The sequence below is a fragment of the Chaetura pelagica genome, unplaced genomic scaffold (assembly GCF_000747805.2).
Source record: "Chaetura pelagica isolate M959 unplaced genomic scaffold, ChaPel_1.0 scaffold681, whole genome shotgun sequence".
Classification (NCBI taxonomy): domain Eukaryota; kingdom Metazoa; phylum Chordata; class Aves; order Apodiformes; family Apodidae; genus Chaetura; species Chaetura pelagica.
In genome coordinates, this window is record NW_009951983.1 from 193,029 (window position 1) to 208,775 (window position 15,747).

Sequence of the window (15,747 nt, forward strand, 5' to 3'; positions counted from 1 at the left end):
GTCTTGCTTTCTTGAATTCCTGCTTTTGATGATTTTCCTTGCATCTGTGATTTTGAATTTAGGCAGCTGAGAGGGGCCCTGCTCGCCCTCCTCTGCCCATGTGTGTGGGAGGGAGACGTGTGTCCCCTTGCTGTGAAGAGGGGCCTGAGTGCCAGCTGCCCTGGGAGCAGCCTGGCACGAGGTCCCTTCCCCCTGCCCTGCTTTGTTTCTGTCTTTGTCCTCATTAAAGTTGGTGTTGCATTGTAGCTTGAGTCTCCTGGTGTTCCTTCCCTGCTGGGCTGCCCAGCCAAGGTGCCCCGAGGGAAATGGTTCTGTGGAGGGGAAAAGGATAGATGGGTAAAAACCACTGTTGGACCTTCCTCATGCCTGGAAAACCTTACTACCTCCAAGGACCATGATCACTTGAAGAGACATTAAATGGTTGAAGGAGGATGTGATGTAGTGTCTTAATAAGGAAGAGTTGGCCTGGAGTTCTCCCGTTGCACATGTGTGCACATGGTGAGGTTGGATATTGACACTGAGTTAATAACACTTTGACCTGCTGGTAGGCATTTCTGTGCAGGCTGACACCCCCCTGGCCAGGGCTCTGTCTCCATGTGATCACCCACAATGTGTCCTTGTCCTTGTGTCCTCCAAGCACTCCTTTAAATCCCTGAAAGTGAAGGGACCCCCAGAGGAATTGAAGCGACAAGTGGCAGCAAGGACAACTGAATCAAGGGCTATGTGAGTCCTCTGCTGGAATTGTGCACAGTGGGGATGTGCTGAGAACATGTGTGTAAAATGGGTAAGGGAGGGGCTGGACATGGGCTTCATCCTCCCTGATCTGAACAGCTTGGGTAGTGTTGGTGGCATATCCTGGAAACACTGGAGGGCTGGAAGGGAGCAGGACTGGCACCTTATTCACCCCTGGAGCAGCCTTGAGGTCAAAAGCATGAAGTGCTGCAGAGTCCTCCTGTGTGTGTTACTGTCCCTGCAGGGACATGAGTCTGGAGCAGCCATGCAGGGAGAGTTCCCTCAGCTGCTGTGCAGGTTGTGCCTGCAGAGCTGCCAAGCAGAGGCTTTTTTGTCCCTGCAGCCAGGCCTCAAGCTGGGGACACTGAGGGTGTGGTTCCCTCCAGCTCTGTTCTCAGCCCCTCCAACCCACACCCCAGGAAGAGCTTTGATCCTGCTCCTCTGCTGGTGCTTCAGGTGAAGCAGGAGGCCCCCTTGGTGTTGTGCTCCTGTGACTGTCCTTGCCCAGGCTGCTGCAGCCTGCTTGTTGCTGAGCAGGGCTGGGTGTCCTGTGCCCAGCCTGCCAAGTCATGCCTGGTGTGCCAGTTGTCAGGGTGGCTACAGCAGAGGTTGTGGCAAAGACCTGGGCAGGAAGAAGGACTTGTATCCACTGGACAGCAGGTGCCTTGAACATGGGAGTTCCTGCAAGTCTGTCAGAGGTGTCAAGTAAAGAGTGTCAGGAGGGGAAGAGTCTCCATGCTTAACCTGTGGTGGTTGGCTGCTTAAGGCAGGTTGGGATGAAGGAGAGAAAGAGTTGGGGTTGTTCAACCTGGAGAAAGAGAAGGCTCTGGGAAGAATCTGTAGGAGCCTCCTTGTAGCTGAAGGACCTACAAGAAATCAGGGGAAGGGCTTTTTATACGGCCATATAGTGAGAAAACAAGGGGTTATGGTTTTAAACTGGGAGAGGAGAGTTTTAGGTTAGATGTTAGGAAGACATTGGGTAGTGTAAGAGTGGTAAAACACTGGCCCAAGTTGCCCAGAGATGTAGTGGAAGCCCCAAACCTTGGAAGCATCCAAGGGCAGGTTGGATGTGTCTTGGAGCAACCTGGTTTAGTGGGACGTGCCCTTGCCCATGCTGGAGGGTTTGATCTAGATGATATTTAAGGTCTTTTCCAACTCAACCCATTCCGTGATTCTATGAAGATGCCAGAGGAACCCAGGGCTACAGCAGAGGTTGTGGCAAAGACCTGGGCAGGAAGAAGGACGTGTATCTGCTGGAGAGCAGGTGCCTTGGACATGGGGGTTCCTGCAAGTCTGTCAGAGGTGTCAAGTAAAGAGTGTTGGGAGAGGAAGAGTCTCCCTGCTTAACCTGTGGTGGTTGGCTGCTGAATGCAGGTTGGGATGAAGGGAGAATGAAGACAGCAAAGAAGCACAGGCCATGTTCTGCTGACATCAAAGCTCAACCTGAGAGTCTGGTGTTACCATTTGACTCAGGATTGACAATAAGGCTCTCAATCCCCTCCCACCCAGGTAGGGAATGAGAGAGAGAAAGAGAGAGAGGCTTGGCTGGATTGAAAACTAAACTACACAGCTTTAATTAAACTAAGGATAAAAGAAAATATATGCAATTCTATACAAATATGTTCAGATATGTGCAAAAGCCTCTCACCTCCCCCCACCTGCAGCATCTCCCACAGCATCTCCTGAGCTGGGAACAGTCCTGAAAAATTCCAGACTGCTGGTGGAGGAAGCACAGAGTGATGAGGGTCAGGAGAGCTGGAGCCTGGGGGTTGATGGCCATGGATGGAAGAGAGAGGAAGAAGCAGCAGGAAGAAAGTTGTCTTCTGTGATCTCTGACCTTCCTTTGAGCTAACATAGATATATGGAATGGAATATCTCTGGCCAGTTTTGCTGTCTGTCTAATTCAGCCTCCTCCAGGGGGGTCATAGGTCTCCCCATAGTGTCTAAGCCAGCAGAGTAAAGGTGTAACCATGAAGACCCAGCAATTACAAAAACATTCCGCTGTTACCAGTTGTAGTTGAAACATTCTGTTACTAGTTGAAAAAAAGCTTACTGAAGAAAAATAAAAATCAGTAAATGGAAAATTGGCTTCATCCTGGCTCAAACCAGGACGTGTGAAAGGCAAGGGCAGAGCTGCCCTGGCCAGAAGGGCGATGTCAGACAGCATGAGTGAGCACAGCATGAGGGACAGTGGCTGCTGGTGCCCACCATCCTGTGTGGATGTCCAGGCTGAGCCTGAGGTTGATGAGGAGACTTGGGCCAGTCATCAGGAACAAGTTTAAAGTGAGGCCCCTGAGGGCAAGGGGATGGCATCAGCTGCTGAGGTGGGACCCTCATCACTGGCTGCATCATCTGCTGGTGCTGACCTGTCATTTCTCCTGGAACCATTTTGTCCTCTAATCCTGTCACTTGAAAGGAGCTTGTGTGGCTGAATGGGCTTGTCATGGACAGGGAAATGAGAAGAGAAGGTTGCAGGGCACAAATAAAACCCCCAATTTCTGTAATTGTGCTGTTTTGCATGCAAGATGAGGTGGTTGGTAACATCTTACATGTGCAAAAGTGCCTGTGGGCCTGGGGCAGTCTGGAGCAGTATAAAAGCCAGTCCCACAGCAGGTTCCCTCATTCACTGCTCTTGCCTTCTCCTCCTTGGTGAACCAGGTAAGAAGCAAGTGCCTCCATCTCTCTCTTCTTTGTCCTTCTCCTTCCATTCTCTTCTGGCCTCGGTGTAGCTTTTCCTGAGACCTGACCTCCTTTGCTATTTCTCGACTCTGAGCTCCTTTCCACCCTCATGGTGGCAATGCTTGGACTTGGGAATCTGAAAGTTCTTTTCCAACCAAAATGATTCTATAACTCTCTCATGGGAGAAGGTCTTGGGCTTTCTTTGCAGGGAAACCTTGGAAATGGGGGATTCTCAGGCTCTCCTCCTCCCTGCTCAGCCTGTCCCTGCTCCCCAGCCAGTGCCTTCTGTCTTGGCCAGTAGGTCTCAGGCTGTCCCTCAGCCTGTGCTGTGCTTGCCCTGCCCTGTCTCCCAGGTGCTGCTCCATCCCACAGCCATGTCCTGCTACGACCTGTGCCGTCCCTGTGGCCCAACCCCTCTGGCCAACAGCTGCAACGAGCCCTGTGTCAGGCAGTGCCAGGACTCCCGGGTGGTGATCCAGCCCTCTCCTGTGGTGGTGACCCTGCCTGGACCCATCCTCAGCTCCTTCCCCCAGAACACCGCCGTGGGATCCACCACCTCTGCTGCTGTGGGCAACATCCTGAGTGAGGATGGAGTTCCCATCAACTCTGGGGGCTTCAACCTCTCTTGCCTTGGTGGTCGCTACGGCAGGAGGTGCCTGCCCTGCTAGAGCTGGGCTGTGAGTCCAGTGATGCCTCAAGCAGGAAGCCCAAAGCCCAAAGGTGCTGGCCTGAGGCCAGAGCTGCTGGCCAGGGTTTGCAGCTGGGCTGAGCAGCCTTGTGTCTCCTGCAAGGTGCCAGCCTGGGCTGCCTGGAAACAGGGCCAGCTGATGTCTTCTGCTTCTGCTGCTTTCACCTCTGCATCACGAGTGCCTGTTGTCTGCTGCTGTGCTGTGCCATGGGTTGATCCTGCAGGCAGCTGAGAGGGGCCCTGCTCGCCCTCCTCTGCCCATGTGTGTGGGAGGGAGACGTGTGTCCCCTTGCTGTGAAGAGGGGCCTGAGTGCCAGCTGCCCTGAGAGCAGCCTGGCGCGGGTCCCTTCCCCCTGCCCTGCTTTGTTTCTGTCTTTGTCCTCATTAAAGTTGGTGCTGCATTGTAGCTTGAGTCTCCTGGTGTTCCTTCCCTGCTGGGCTGCCCAGCCAATCTGGTCTGGGAGAAATGACAGAATCACAACATGACTGAGTTTGGAAGTGACTTTTGGAGGCCAGTGGGTACAATCCTCTACTCCATTATGTTAGTGTAGATCCAGTTGCTCTAGTCCAGATGGCTCAGCTATCTCCAAGGACTGAGATCCCACAATCTGCCTGGGGAAAATGTTCTAGTGCTTGGTGAACTTCACAGTGAAAAAATTCTTTCAGGCACCCAGATGGACCTTTCTGTGCTTCTTTTCATTCCCATTGCCTCTAATGTTTTCCAGGGACAGTTCTGACAGAGCCCCCCTCCTTCTTCCTTGTGTTTGCCCTTCAGGTATTCAAAACACATTAATGGGTCCCCACCCCAAACTTGCTCTTCCCACCTTCTCAGTCATTCCTGATTTGAGCAGCACTCTGGTCCCTTAATCACCTGCTCGACTCCCTCTAGTATCTTCATGTCTCCTTCACTGAGGAGCCCTGGGCTGGACACAGTGTTCCTGGTGTGGCCTTGTAAGTGCTGAGAGAAGGGGAAGGATCAAGCCTCTTGACCTGCTGGCAGTTCCTCCTGGAAAGCAGCCCAGGGTGCACTAGTGCTCTGCTCTAGCCATTGTGATCTCAGAGTAAAGGGGTGGCTGGAAGGATGGGCTGCACTTGTAGCTTTTTGAGGGACTGAGAGCAGCTGTCCCACTGAAATGGTCACCTGCAGGGGACTGTCTTTTACTTGTGTCAAAGCCATCCAACATCACCCTCATCCATTTATCCCAAACACCAGACTTCTCCATCTGCAAACCCCAGTGATGCTTTCTGTGGCTCCAAAGATCGTGTGCCAGATTCCCAAGGAATTGTGTCCTTTCACCTCTGCTCCCACATCTCCTCTTTGTGCTCTTCAGGCCCCTTTCTCAACCTCTCAGCAATGCTGGCAGAGCTGCACGGTCACTGCTGGCACTTGACATCACCTGTGGCCCATGACACTGGAGGGAGGAGGTTGAACAAGTCCCTCTGTGTCCTCTGCAAGGCAGAGGAAGGGAAGAGAGAACCCAGGGTTCAGCCTTTGTGTCTTCCTGCCTTTCTGCCCTGACCTGCCCAAGCGGTGCCATCAGGGAGGGAAGTCACTTGGCTTGTGTGTGGAGTTGGGGTGGTAAACTCCCCTGGGATGTGGTGGTTGCTCCTGCCCCTGGGGGTGTGGGAGAGGAGCAGCTGCCCATCCCTTCCTCCCACACACTCTAGTCCTCCCCAGGTGATGTTTATCCCCCCAGTGCTGCTTGAGGTCGAGTGAGGGGCAGGTGCTGTGCTGCCCCAGCTGCTGTGGCAGCCCCTGCAGGGCCTGTCCCCAGAGCTCAGGGCCTGTCTGCCCTGCCAGAGCTGCTGCCAGACCCCACTGTGCCCTGCTGGGTGGGAGGGCCCTCAGGACATGCCCTCTGCACCATTCCCAGGAGCCAGGCTGGGCTGGCAGCAGGAGCAGGGTGGGCTGAAGGTGCTACCAGGGAGGGAAGCAGCATCTGGGGCACAGGAGCAGGGAGAGCAGGGTCTGGCAGGGCTTGGAGCCTTTTGGGCAGAGCATCAGCCCAGGGACTGGCTACAGACTAACATGGGCCAGTGGAAAACTGCATGTCTGAGTGTGCTGAGGTGCTTGGGGAGAGGAAAGAGATCTTGCTATCTTCTTGCCTCCAGCATGTTCCTGGCGACATTCTCAAACCATGTGTGTGTGAGATGATTTTTGATGTCTCATGGAAAGCTTACTGAGCTTTCTGCAGTGTCTGTTATTGAGCTAGTGAGTAGGATCAAAGAGGAATTTTTGGTAGCCTTGGGAATGAATAAGGAAGAGTTGGGAAGCCTCAATGTTGACCTTGTGGAGTAGGGAGGGACTAGACTTTGTGTGTGTTGGAGAGAAGTGTCTCAGCTTCTCAAATATCCTCCTGTTTATTGGAAGCTGCTGAAGAGTCTCCAGATAAGATAAGAATGGTCAAACAGAATATTGGTTGCACTTGATGTTAAATTGTTGAGCCTAAAACCTGTTGAGCAGAGTATCAAGTAAACAGGGAAGTTTATACCTAAATTTGATGGAGTTGAGTGTTAGCTTGTGCAATGGATGTGGTGACTCCTGTCACAGAAAGTTCTTTTGACGTCAGGGCTCTTATTTTAGGGTTGCAAGAAAATATGCCCCACTTCTTATGAGGATCTTTAAAGTGAGGCCCCTGAGGGCAAGGGGATGGCATCAGCTGCTGAGGTGGGACACTCCTCATCATTGGCTGCATCATCTGCTGGTGCTGACATGTCATTTCTCTTGGAAATATTTTGGCCTCTGATGCTGTCACTTGAAAGGAGCTTGTGTTGCTGAATGGGCTTGTCATGGACAGGGAAATGAAAAGGCAGAGTTGCAGGGAACATAAGCAGTGTCCCCATTTCTGTAATTGTGCTGTTTTGCATGTTGGATGAGGTGGTTGGTACCACATTCCATGAGCAAAGGTGCTCCTGGGCCTGGGGCAGGCTGGAGCAGTATAAAAGCCAGTCCCACAGCAGGTTCCCTCATCCACTGCTCTTGCCTTCTCCTCCTTGGTGAACAAGGTGAGCTGCAACCACCTTTGACTGGTTCTTGTATTTCTCCTTTTCCTCTTTACCTTTTGGGCTCAACTGAGTTTTTGCTTCATGGTAGCTTTTGCTGAGGACCTTGATCCTCGATCCAGCTCCCACAGGTTCTCTTTGCCATACTAAGGGGAGGTGGGAAAAAGTCTAGGGTTCTCTTCACAGGGAAACCTTGGGGACAGCAGTTCCTAAACCTCTACTCTTAAACAGCCTTTCCGTGCTTGCCCTGCCCTTTCTCCCAGGTGCTGCTCCATCCCACAGCCATGTCCTGCTACGACCTGTGCCGTCCCTGTGGCCCAACCCCTCTGGCCAACAGCTGCAACGAGCCCTGTGTCAGGCAGTGCCAGGACTCCCGGGTCATTATTGAACCTTCTCCCGTGGTGGTGACCCTGCCTGGACCCATCCTCAGCTCCTTCCCCCAGAACACCGCCGTGGGATCCACCACCTCTGCTGCTGTGGGCAACATCCTGAGTGCTGAAGGAGTTCCCATCAACTCCGGGGGCTTCAATCTCTCTTACCTTGTTGGTCTTGGTGGTCGCTATGGCAGGAGGTGCCTGCCCTGCTAGAGCTGGGCTGTGAGTCCAGTGATGCCTCAAGCAGGAAGCCCAAAGCCCAAAGGTGTTGGCCTGAGGCCAGAGCTGCTGGCCAGGGGTTGCAGCTGGGTTGAGCAGCCTTGTGTCTCCTGCAAGGTGCCAGCCTGGGCTGCCTGGAAACAGGGCCAGCTGATGTCTTCTGCTTCTGCTGCTTTCACCTCTGCATCACGAGTGCCTGTTGTCTGCTGCTGTGCTGTGCCATGGGTTGATCCTGCAGGCAGCTGAGAGGGGCCCTGCTCGCCCTCCTCTGCCCATGTGTGTGGGAGGGAGACGTGTGTCCCCTTGCTGTGAAGAGGGGCCTGAGTGCCAGCTGCCCTGAGAGCAGCCTGGCGCGGGTCCCTTCCCCCTGCCCTGCTTTGTTTCTGTCTTTGTCCTCATTAAAGTTGGTGCTGCATTGTAGCTTGAGTCTCCTGGTGTTCCTTCCCTGCTGGGCTGCCCAGCCAAGATGCCCAGATGGAAACAGGTGGACATGTTAAGGGCCAGTGTTGGACCTTCCTCATGCCTGGAGGAGCTTCGTTGTCTCAATGCCCGGGGTCACTGAATGAGACCTGAGCTGGTGGAGTGTGTGGTATTGTTTGAACATGGAACACATGGCCAGGAGTTCCCCCGAGGGACATGTGAGCAACAAGTGAGGTTGGATACTGACATCGAATTAATAACCCATTGACCCCCTGGCAGACAGTTCTGTGCAGGCTGACACCCCCCCGGCCAAGGCTCTGGCTCCATGTTACCACCTGGAAAGTGTCCTTCTCTCCTCCAAGAACTCTTTCAAAGTCCTGGAACTGGATGTAGCCCCAGTGAGGTGGAAGGGACATGTGGCAGCCAGGTCTACTGTGTTAAAGGAAACATGAGTTCTGATTTTCATTTCTCCCCACTTCCCCTCTCTTCTCTGTTTCTCCATGGGGATTAATCTGCATCTGGCCCCACAGTCCTGCTTCTGATGGAGCCAAAGGCTGCTCATGTCCTGGCCTTTCAAGTACATATTTGCACCAAATGGCCAACTTCGTGTCTTCCCTAGGAGAAAGCTGTCCCCCAAAATTCCACTCTGTACTTATTTGCTGGGAGGGAGACCCTCTAGAAATGTCCTTCCATCCATGAATGTAAGCCATGCTGAGCTATGAGCACAAGCAGGCTTGAATCAGAGAAAGAAGACAACATGTTGTGAGGGAACATCCTGTGTCAGGATCTCAGGCCTTTACAGAGACCATCAGGGTGGGACCCAAGTCAGGGAGAATGGCAACATGGTAGAACCATAGAATCAGAGAATGACAGGGGTTGGGAGGGACCTCTAGAGATCACTTAGTCCAACCCGCTGCCAGAGCAGGTTCTCCTTGGGCAGGCCACACAGAAGGTTTTGAAAGTCTCCAGAGAAGGAGACTCCACAACCTCTCTGAGCAGCCTGTCCCAGGGCTCTGTCACCCTCACAGCAAAGAAGTTTCTCCTCATGTTGAAGTGGAACTTCCAATGTTCTAGCTTATACCTGTTGTTCCTTGTCCTGCTACTGGGCACCACCAAAAAGAGAATAGTCCCTTCCTCTTGACACCCACCCCTCAGATATTTATAGACATGAATAAGTTCCCCTCTCTGCCTTCTCTTCTCAAGACTAAACAGCCCCATTTCTCTCAGCCTTTCTTCACAGGAGACATGTTCCAATCCCTTAATCATCCTCGCAGCCTCTGTTGGACTCTCTCAGTAGATCCCTGTCTCTTGAATTGGGGAGGCCAAAACTGGATACAGTATTCCAGGTGTGGTCTCACCAGGGCAGAGCAGACGGGGAGGAGAATCTCTCTAGACCTGCTGGACACACTTTTCTTAATGCACCCCAGGAGACCATTGGTCCTCTTTGTCACAAGGGCACATTGCTGTCCCATGGATGACTTTCTGTCCACTAGGACTCCAAGATCTTTCTCCATGGAGCTGCTTTCCAGCAGGATGACCCCTAATCTGGGCTGGTGCCTGGTTTATTCCACCCCAGAAGCAGGACTCTGCACTTGTCAGTATTGAACTTCATGAAGTTCACCAGCTCTCCAGCCTGTCTAGATCTGGTCACATGGCAGCACAGCCCTCTGGTGTGTCAGCCACCCCTCCCAGCTTTGTATCATCAACAAACGTGCTGAGGGGACACTGTCCCCTCATCCAGATCATAGTAGGAAAGGGCTTCTTTGCATTTAATTCCATTTGCTTATTGGAAGGGTTTTAAGTGGAAGAGCAGCAAACTGGTGGCAGGATGGTTTGGGTTCTGAACATTATTGTGTTTGAAGGGAATCCCTCCATTCCATGCAGGGCTGTGCTGCAGTCATGCTGGGGTGCCCTTAGACATCTCCTGTGAGCTTAAAACCTCCTTTCATTGTCTTGAAGGAGAACTTTGGCCTGGGCCTCCTGGATGGGAGCTGCCTGTCTGATGGAATCCCAACCTCATTGGGGAAGGAGTTTTGTCCTCCCTTGGCAATGAGGACCTAGCTGGGGTGTCAGAAGCCTGCAGATGGTGCCCCAAGCAGGGCTGTCATTCCTCTTGGGGTCATTCAGCTCCTCCTCTGACCACAGGAATTGCAGTGCCAAGCACTGAATCCTTCCCTTGGTGTGCATCCCTGGGGAGATGCTGACTCCTGCTGCTCTCCAGGCTGCCCCTGCTGCCATTGCCAACCCTTACTGGCTTGTGGGGAGAGTTGTGTGTTGTATGGACATCCTGTGGAGTGTTTGTAAGTGTGTGTGTGCTGTCCTGCCAGGATCTGGGGCCACAGCAGGAGCTGAACCATAGATCATGGAGACGGGAGGAAGAAAGACTTCTGAAGCCAGAAAAAGTTCTTGTTAGGGAGTGGTTTCTACAAGAAAACAGCAGTGGCCAACTCATACTTGTAGGAAAGCGATGTCATTCTTGCTGGAACATTCTTGTTCTGGTGGTTGAGGAACTTCAGGCAATGTGGACAGAGATGAGAAGGCAAAATGGGCTCATTTTTTCCTAAGGGCTATGCAACATACCAAAGAAAGTTCAAGAACCCAATGGCATAGTCTCCCTGATGGAAAGATGATGCTTAAGAAGCCTTAAAAGGCCTTAGAGGCACAGAGAGCTCTGGAATTGGCCAGTCCCTACAAAAATAAAGACTGCCTTTTAATCCCAGGCTTGTAATTAAAACCTGCATTCACTACAACAAAAGGTAAAAGCCTCGGGAGGGTAAGATGCTGACATCACCTGAAAATACAGCACCACTCCACCCAGCTGGCTGAAATATCTGCCTCATTTTTGTTGCAAATTCACCTGGAAATGTTTTAGCCTCTAATCCTGTCACTTGAAAGGAGCTTGTGTTGCTGAATGGGCCTGACATGGACAGGGAAATGAAAAGGCAAAGTCGTAGAGAGTAAACAAGCAACTCATTAATTGAAATGGGATGTTTAACATGAAAAATTAGCTTCTTGGAAAACATATTAAGTTCCCAAAGGTGCCTCTGGGCCTGGGGCAGTTTGAAGCAGTATAAAAGCCAGTCTCACAGCAGGTTCCCTCATTCACTGCTCTTGCCTTCTCCTCCTTGGTGAACCAGGTAAGAAGCAAGTGCCTCCATCTCTCTCTTCTTTGTCCTACTCCTTCCATTCTCTTCTGGCCTCGGTGTAGCTTTTCCTGAGACCTGACCTCCTTTGCTATTTCTCGACTCTCGGCTCCTTTCCACCCTCATGGTGGCAATGCTTGGACTTGGAAATCTGAAAGGTCTTTTCCAACCAAAATAATTCTATAACTCTCTCATGGGAGAAAGTCTTGGGCTTTCTTTGCAGGGAAACCTTGGGGATGGGGGATTCTCAGGCTCTCCTCCTCCTTGCTCAGCCTGTCCCTGCTCCCCAGCCAGTGCCTTCTGTCTTGGGCAGCAGGTCTCAGGCTGCCCCTCAGCCTGTGCTGTGCTTGCCCTGCCCTGTCTCCCAGGTGCTGCTCCATCCCACAGCCATGTCCTGCTACGACCTGTGCCGTCCCTGTGGCCCAACCCCTCTGGCCAACAGCTGCAACGAGCCCTGTGTCAGGCAGTGCCAGGACTCCCGGGTGGTGATCCAGCCCTCTCCTGTGGTGGTGACCCTGCCTGGACCCATCCTCAGCTCCTTCCCCCAGAACACCGCCGTGGGATCCACCACCTCTGCTGCTGTGGGCAACATCCTGAGTGAGGATGGAGTTCCCATCAACTCTGGGGGCTTCAACCTCTCTTGCCTTGGTGGTCGCTACGGCAGGAGGTGCCTGCCCTGCTAGAGCTGGGCTGTGAGTCCAGTGATGCCTCAAGCAGGAAGCCCAAAGCCAGGTGCTGGCCTGAGGCCAGAGCTGCTGGCCAGGGTTTGCAGCTGGGTTGAGCAGCCTTCTGCCAAGGAGGGCATGAACAACCTTCTTCCTGGAAACGCAACCAGCGGGTGTCTTGCTTTCTTGAATTCCTGCTTTTGATGATTTTCCTTGCATCTGTGATTTTGAATTTCACACTGACTTGCTAGAATGCTGTGCTTTTAAATGATCAGTGAAGGGGTTCATTCAGGAATGATGGAAAGGTGCAGTCTTGCTTGCTCTCTTCCAGTTGGAATAGTATAAATGTCTTCTTTCCTTTTATAAATATATATAGATGCCTTTTGTTTTGCAAAGTACTGCTTCACTTTTTGTCATTAAACTGATGTTGCATCCGAACTTGAGTTTCATTTTGGTTTTCTTCTCTGTTTTTTATCTCCTTGGGGTGGAACGTGTGTCATGGAAAGTCTATGCAAAGTACCTCATTAGTGGGAAATGTGAACTGAATAGTCCTCACGATCAACCTCATGAAAATAATTTCAGTTTTGGTTACACTTCTGTGAAGCACTGAAGAGCTTCATATCCATATGTCTCTTGAAAGTTTCTGGGGTGTGTTTTTTCAATTTTTTTTCCCCACATCTCTCTGTGAAAACACAATTGTGATATTTCAAGTTGGGAGCTTTCTGTTCTAATCACTTCTTTGGCATCTTTGAAACTCTGGGCATTTGCAAGTCCATATTTCAGAAGCAGTGTTTGGGTCTCTGGTGGGTTGGACCAGGGTCTGAATCTTGAACCATGAGATGGTTTGAGTGACCTTGACTCAAGGCTTCCCAAGTGAAGTGAGTGTTCAGTTCTCATCCAAGTAAAAAGACACTTCATATAACCATATGAATCACTAATACATTTTTATGATGGGCTTTGTCCTCTCTTTAAACCTTAAATAAAATCCAATGTCACTAATTTCTCAGCTAATTCACACAAGAACACTCACAATAGGGAAGAAAAATGAATGCAGAACTAGACAAATGTTCACAGGTATTTCCCTTAGGGACAGTTTGCTGTTTAACCTGTTACTCACCATCTGGGAATTTACCCCAAGATGTTAAAACTCAGCACATTGTGTACATTGAGAAATGTTAAAGGATTATAAAGAATATCCTTGTTTGTAGGTACATAAGCTGTCAGAAATTTATCCAAGATTTGAAACACGATGAGCTGCAAAGGGACTTGGCAGGACACAGGGAAACATTAAGAGGCTGAAGGTGCTACCAGGGAGGGAAGCAGCATCTGGGGCACAGGAGCAGGGAGAGCAGGGTCTGGCAGGGCTTGGAGCCTTTTGGGCAGAGCCTCCGCACAGGGGCTGGCTGTGGGGGTGTCAAGGGCTGGTGGGAGGCTCTACCTTTGGGTTTTGTGGTTCAGGGACACGACAGGAAACAGTGTCCCAGAAAAGGTAGATTTGGCCCTTAGGAAATGAAGATAAGCTTCATTTGCTGAAGGGAGAAGCCCTTCCCCCTGTTGCTTTGACAGCAGGAGCTGGTGTCCTCTGTCCCAGGGCAGAGGAGATCTCCTCTTGCCCAGCTCTGCAGGCCTGAGTGCAGCAACAACAGGCCTGATGAACCCTGAGCAGCCTCACCTGGGGTCTCTCACCCTCTCTCCCCCTTTTGACCAGGCCTCTACTTAAGCTCAGTCCTGAGCTCTTGGCTCTGTCTTCAGCTTGGTGGCAGCAGTGGGAGCCTCCTGCAGATCTGCTTGTGCCTGCCCCTCAGCCCCCTCTGGCCCTGAAGTCTCACCCTTATTTGCTGTCTGTGTGGTTATGATGGCTCTGGCCAGCAACTGGTGGGCTCTGTTGAGCTGTGCAACCATCCCTGGATGTTGTCCTGGTGTGTGGACTGCCTGTTGTTCCTGGTGACAGTTGTGCTTCATCACTATGAAGCTGATGGGTGAGCTGAACTCTGGGCTATGTCTGTCTGTGGTCACTGCACTTTTCTTGCTCAGGTTCTTTGCAGTGGGGCTGGTACTGGTCAGGCTGCTGCTCCTGGGCTTGGAATCCCACTCATCTCCTGTTTCCCTTCCTTCAGGTAACACCTATCTCCCCTGTGACGTGATAGCATTTCTGTTTGCATGGACTTGTACTGTCATCATCAGGTTGACACTGTGTGCCTTCTAAACTCTCCTCATCATCTAAAATGAGGACTTTGGCCTGGGCCTGTGTGAGGAGAGCTGCCTGTCTGTGGTGGAGTCCCTGCCTTAATGGGGAAGTAATTTTGTCCTCCCTTGGCAATGAGGACCTAGCTGGGGTGTCAGAAGCCTGCAGATGGTGCCCCAAGCAGGGCTGTCATTCCTCTTGGGGTCATTCAGCTCCTCCTCTGACCACAGGAATTGCAGTGCCAAGCACTGAATCCTTCCCTTGGTGTGCATCCCTGGGGAGATGCTGACTCCTGCTGCTCTCCAGGCTGCCCCTGCTGCCATTGCCAACCCTTACTGGCTTGTGGGGAGAGTTGTGTGTTGTATGGACATCCTGTGGAGTGTTTGTAAGTGTGTGTGTGCTGTCCTGCCAGGATCTGGGGCCACAGCAGAAGTTGAGCCATTGAGTTGGAGATGGAAAGGAAACACATTTGGTCCCTGGCATGTGTCTTTGTTAGGGGTGGAACATCCCAGTTTAATAGGAGAAGCAAGACTTGGTTGTAGCAGAGCAATGTCCTTCCTTCTGAACCTTGGCTGTCCTGGTGGCTGCAGATGTCCAGGTGCTGGTGACTGGAGATGTCCAGGTGCTGCTGGTGGAAGGGTAGGGAAACCAGCTAGGTTTATTTCATGGCAGAGCAATGCTTGATAACACAGCAGGGCTGAAGCCCAAGGGCAGAACTGACAGCCTTGGCAAACTGGTGCCTGAGACAGCCTGAGGATGTGGGTAGGTAAAGCTGAGGAGATGGCTGGTCCTCACATGGGAAAGTTGTTGGAAGTCTGGCCTGTGATGGCAGGTTTGGAAGGGAATGAGGCCCCATGTCACAGAATCCTGTAATCGTTCTGGTTGAAGAAGACCTCAAAGATCATTGGGTGCAGCCATTAGCCTGATTCTACCAAGTCCAGGGCTAAACCATGTCCCTAATGTATTTGGACAAAGGCTCCAAACAAGCCCCAGGAGGCTAATACACCAGTGTTGGCTGGCAAGCTGGGTCCTCTCCTTTTTGCCTTCATCTTCTTCCTTCCATTTTGTGTCATTTCCCCTGGAAACATTTTGGTCTCTGATGCTGTCACTTGAAAGGAGCTTGTGTTGCTGAATGGGCTTGTCATGGACAGGGAAATGAAAAGGCAGAGTTGCAGGGAACATAAGCAGTGTCCCCATTTCTGTAATTGTGCTGTTTTGCATGTTGGATGAGGTGGTTGGTACCACATTCCATGAGCAAAGGTGCTCCTGGGCCTGGGGCAGGCTGGAGCAGTATAAAAGCCAGTCCCACAGCAGGTTCCCTCATCCACTGCTCTTGCCTTCTCCTCCTTGGTGAACGAGGTGAGTTCCAAGCACCTTTGCCTCACTCTGCTCTTTCTCATCTTCTCCTCTTTCTCTTTTCCTTGTGATCAAGTCTTTGCCTCATTGTAGCCTTTGCTGAGAGCCTTGGTCCTGCTCCCAACATCTCTGTCCATCTGGTTCTTCACCAGGCTTAGATGGGAGAAGGTCTTGGGCTTTCTTTGCAGGGAAACCTTGGGGATGGGGGATTCTCAGGCTCTCTCGTCCTCCCTGCTCAGCCTGTCCCTGCTCCCCAGCCAGTGCCTTCTGTCTTGGGCAGGCG

At 51.8% G+C, this 15,747-nt stretch overlaps 3 protein-coding genes across 3 annotated transcripts; all 3 read left to right on the top strand.

Moving 5' to 3' along the window:
* The first annotated feature begins 3,751 nt into the window (after positions 1–3,751).
* LOC104392103 (feather beta keratin-like) lies at positions 3,752–4,079 on the top strand. The gene has a single exon (XM_010001464.1). It carries the CDS (start codon positions 3,786–3,788, stop codon positions 4,077–4,079), a length of 294 nt encoding a protein of 97 aa, XP_009999766.1. The 5' UTR covers positions 3,752–3,785.
* Positions 4,080–7,352: 3,273 nt separating this feature from the next.
* On the top strand, positions 7,353–7,689 carry LOC104392114 (feather beta keratin). Its single transcript, XM_010001476.1, has one exon. The coding sequence runs from the start codon at positions 7,387–7,389 to the stop codon at positions 7,687–7,689; it is 303 nt and encodes a 100-aa protein (XP_009999778.1). The 5' UTR covers positions 7,353–7,386.
* A 3,924-nt stretch (positions 7,690–11,613) lies between these two features.
* On the top strand, positions 11,614–11,941 carry LOC104392125 (feather beta keratin-like). The gene has a single exon (XM_010001486.1). The coding sequence runs from the start codon at positions 11,648–11,650 to the stop codon at positions 11,939–11,941; it is 294 nt and encodes a 97-aa protein (XP_009999788.1). The 5' UTR covers positions 11,614–11,647.
* Positions 11,942–15,747: the final 3,806 nt, after the last annotated feature.

Bases quoted from the DNA above. Each gene is read 5' to 3' on its own strand.
- LOC104392103 (XM_010001464.1), top strand. From the start codon at position 3,786: ATGTCCTGCTACGACCTGTGCCGTCCCTGTGGCCCAACCCCTCTGGCC.
- LOC104392125 (XM_010001486.1), top strand. From the start codon at position 11,648: ATGTCCTGCTACGACCTGTGCCGTCCCTGTGGCCCAACCCCTCTGGCC.
- LOC104392114 (XM_010001476.1), top strand. From the start codon at position 7,387: ATGTCCTGCTACGACCTGTGCCGTCCCTGTGGCCCAACCCCTCTGGCC.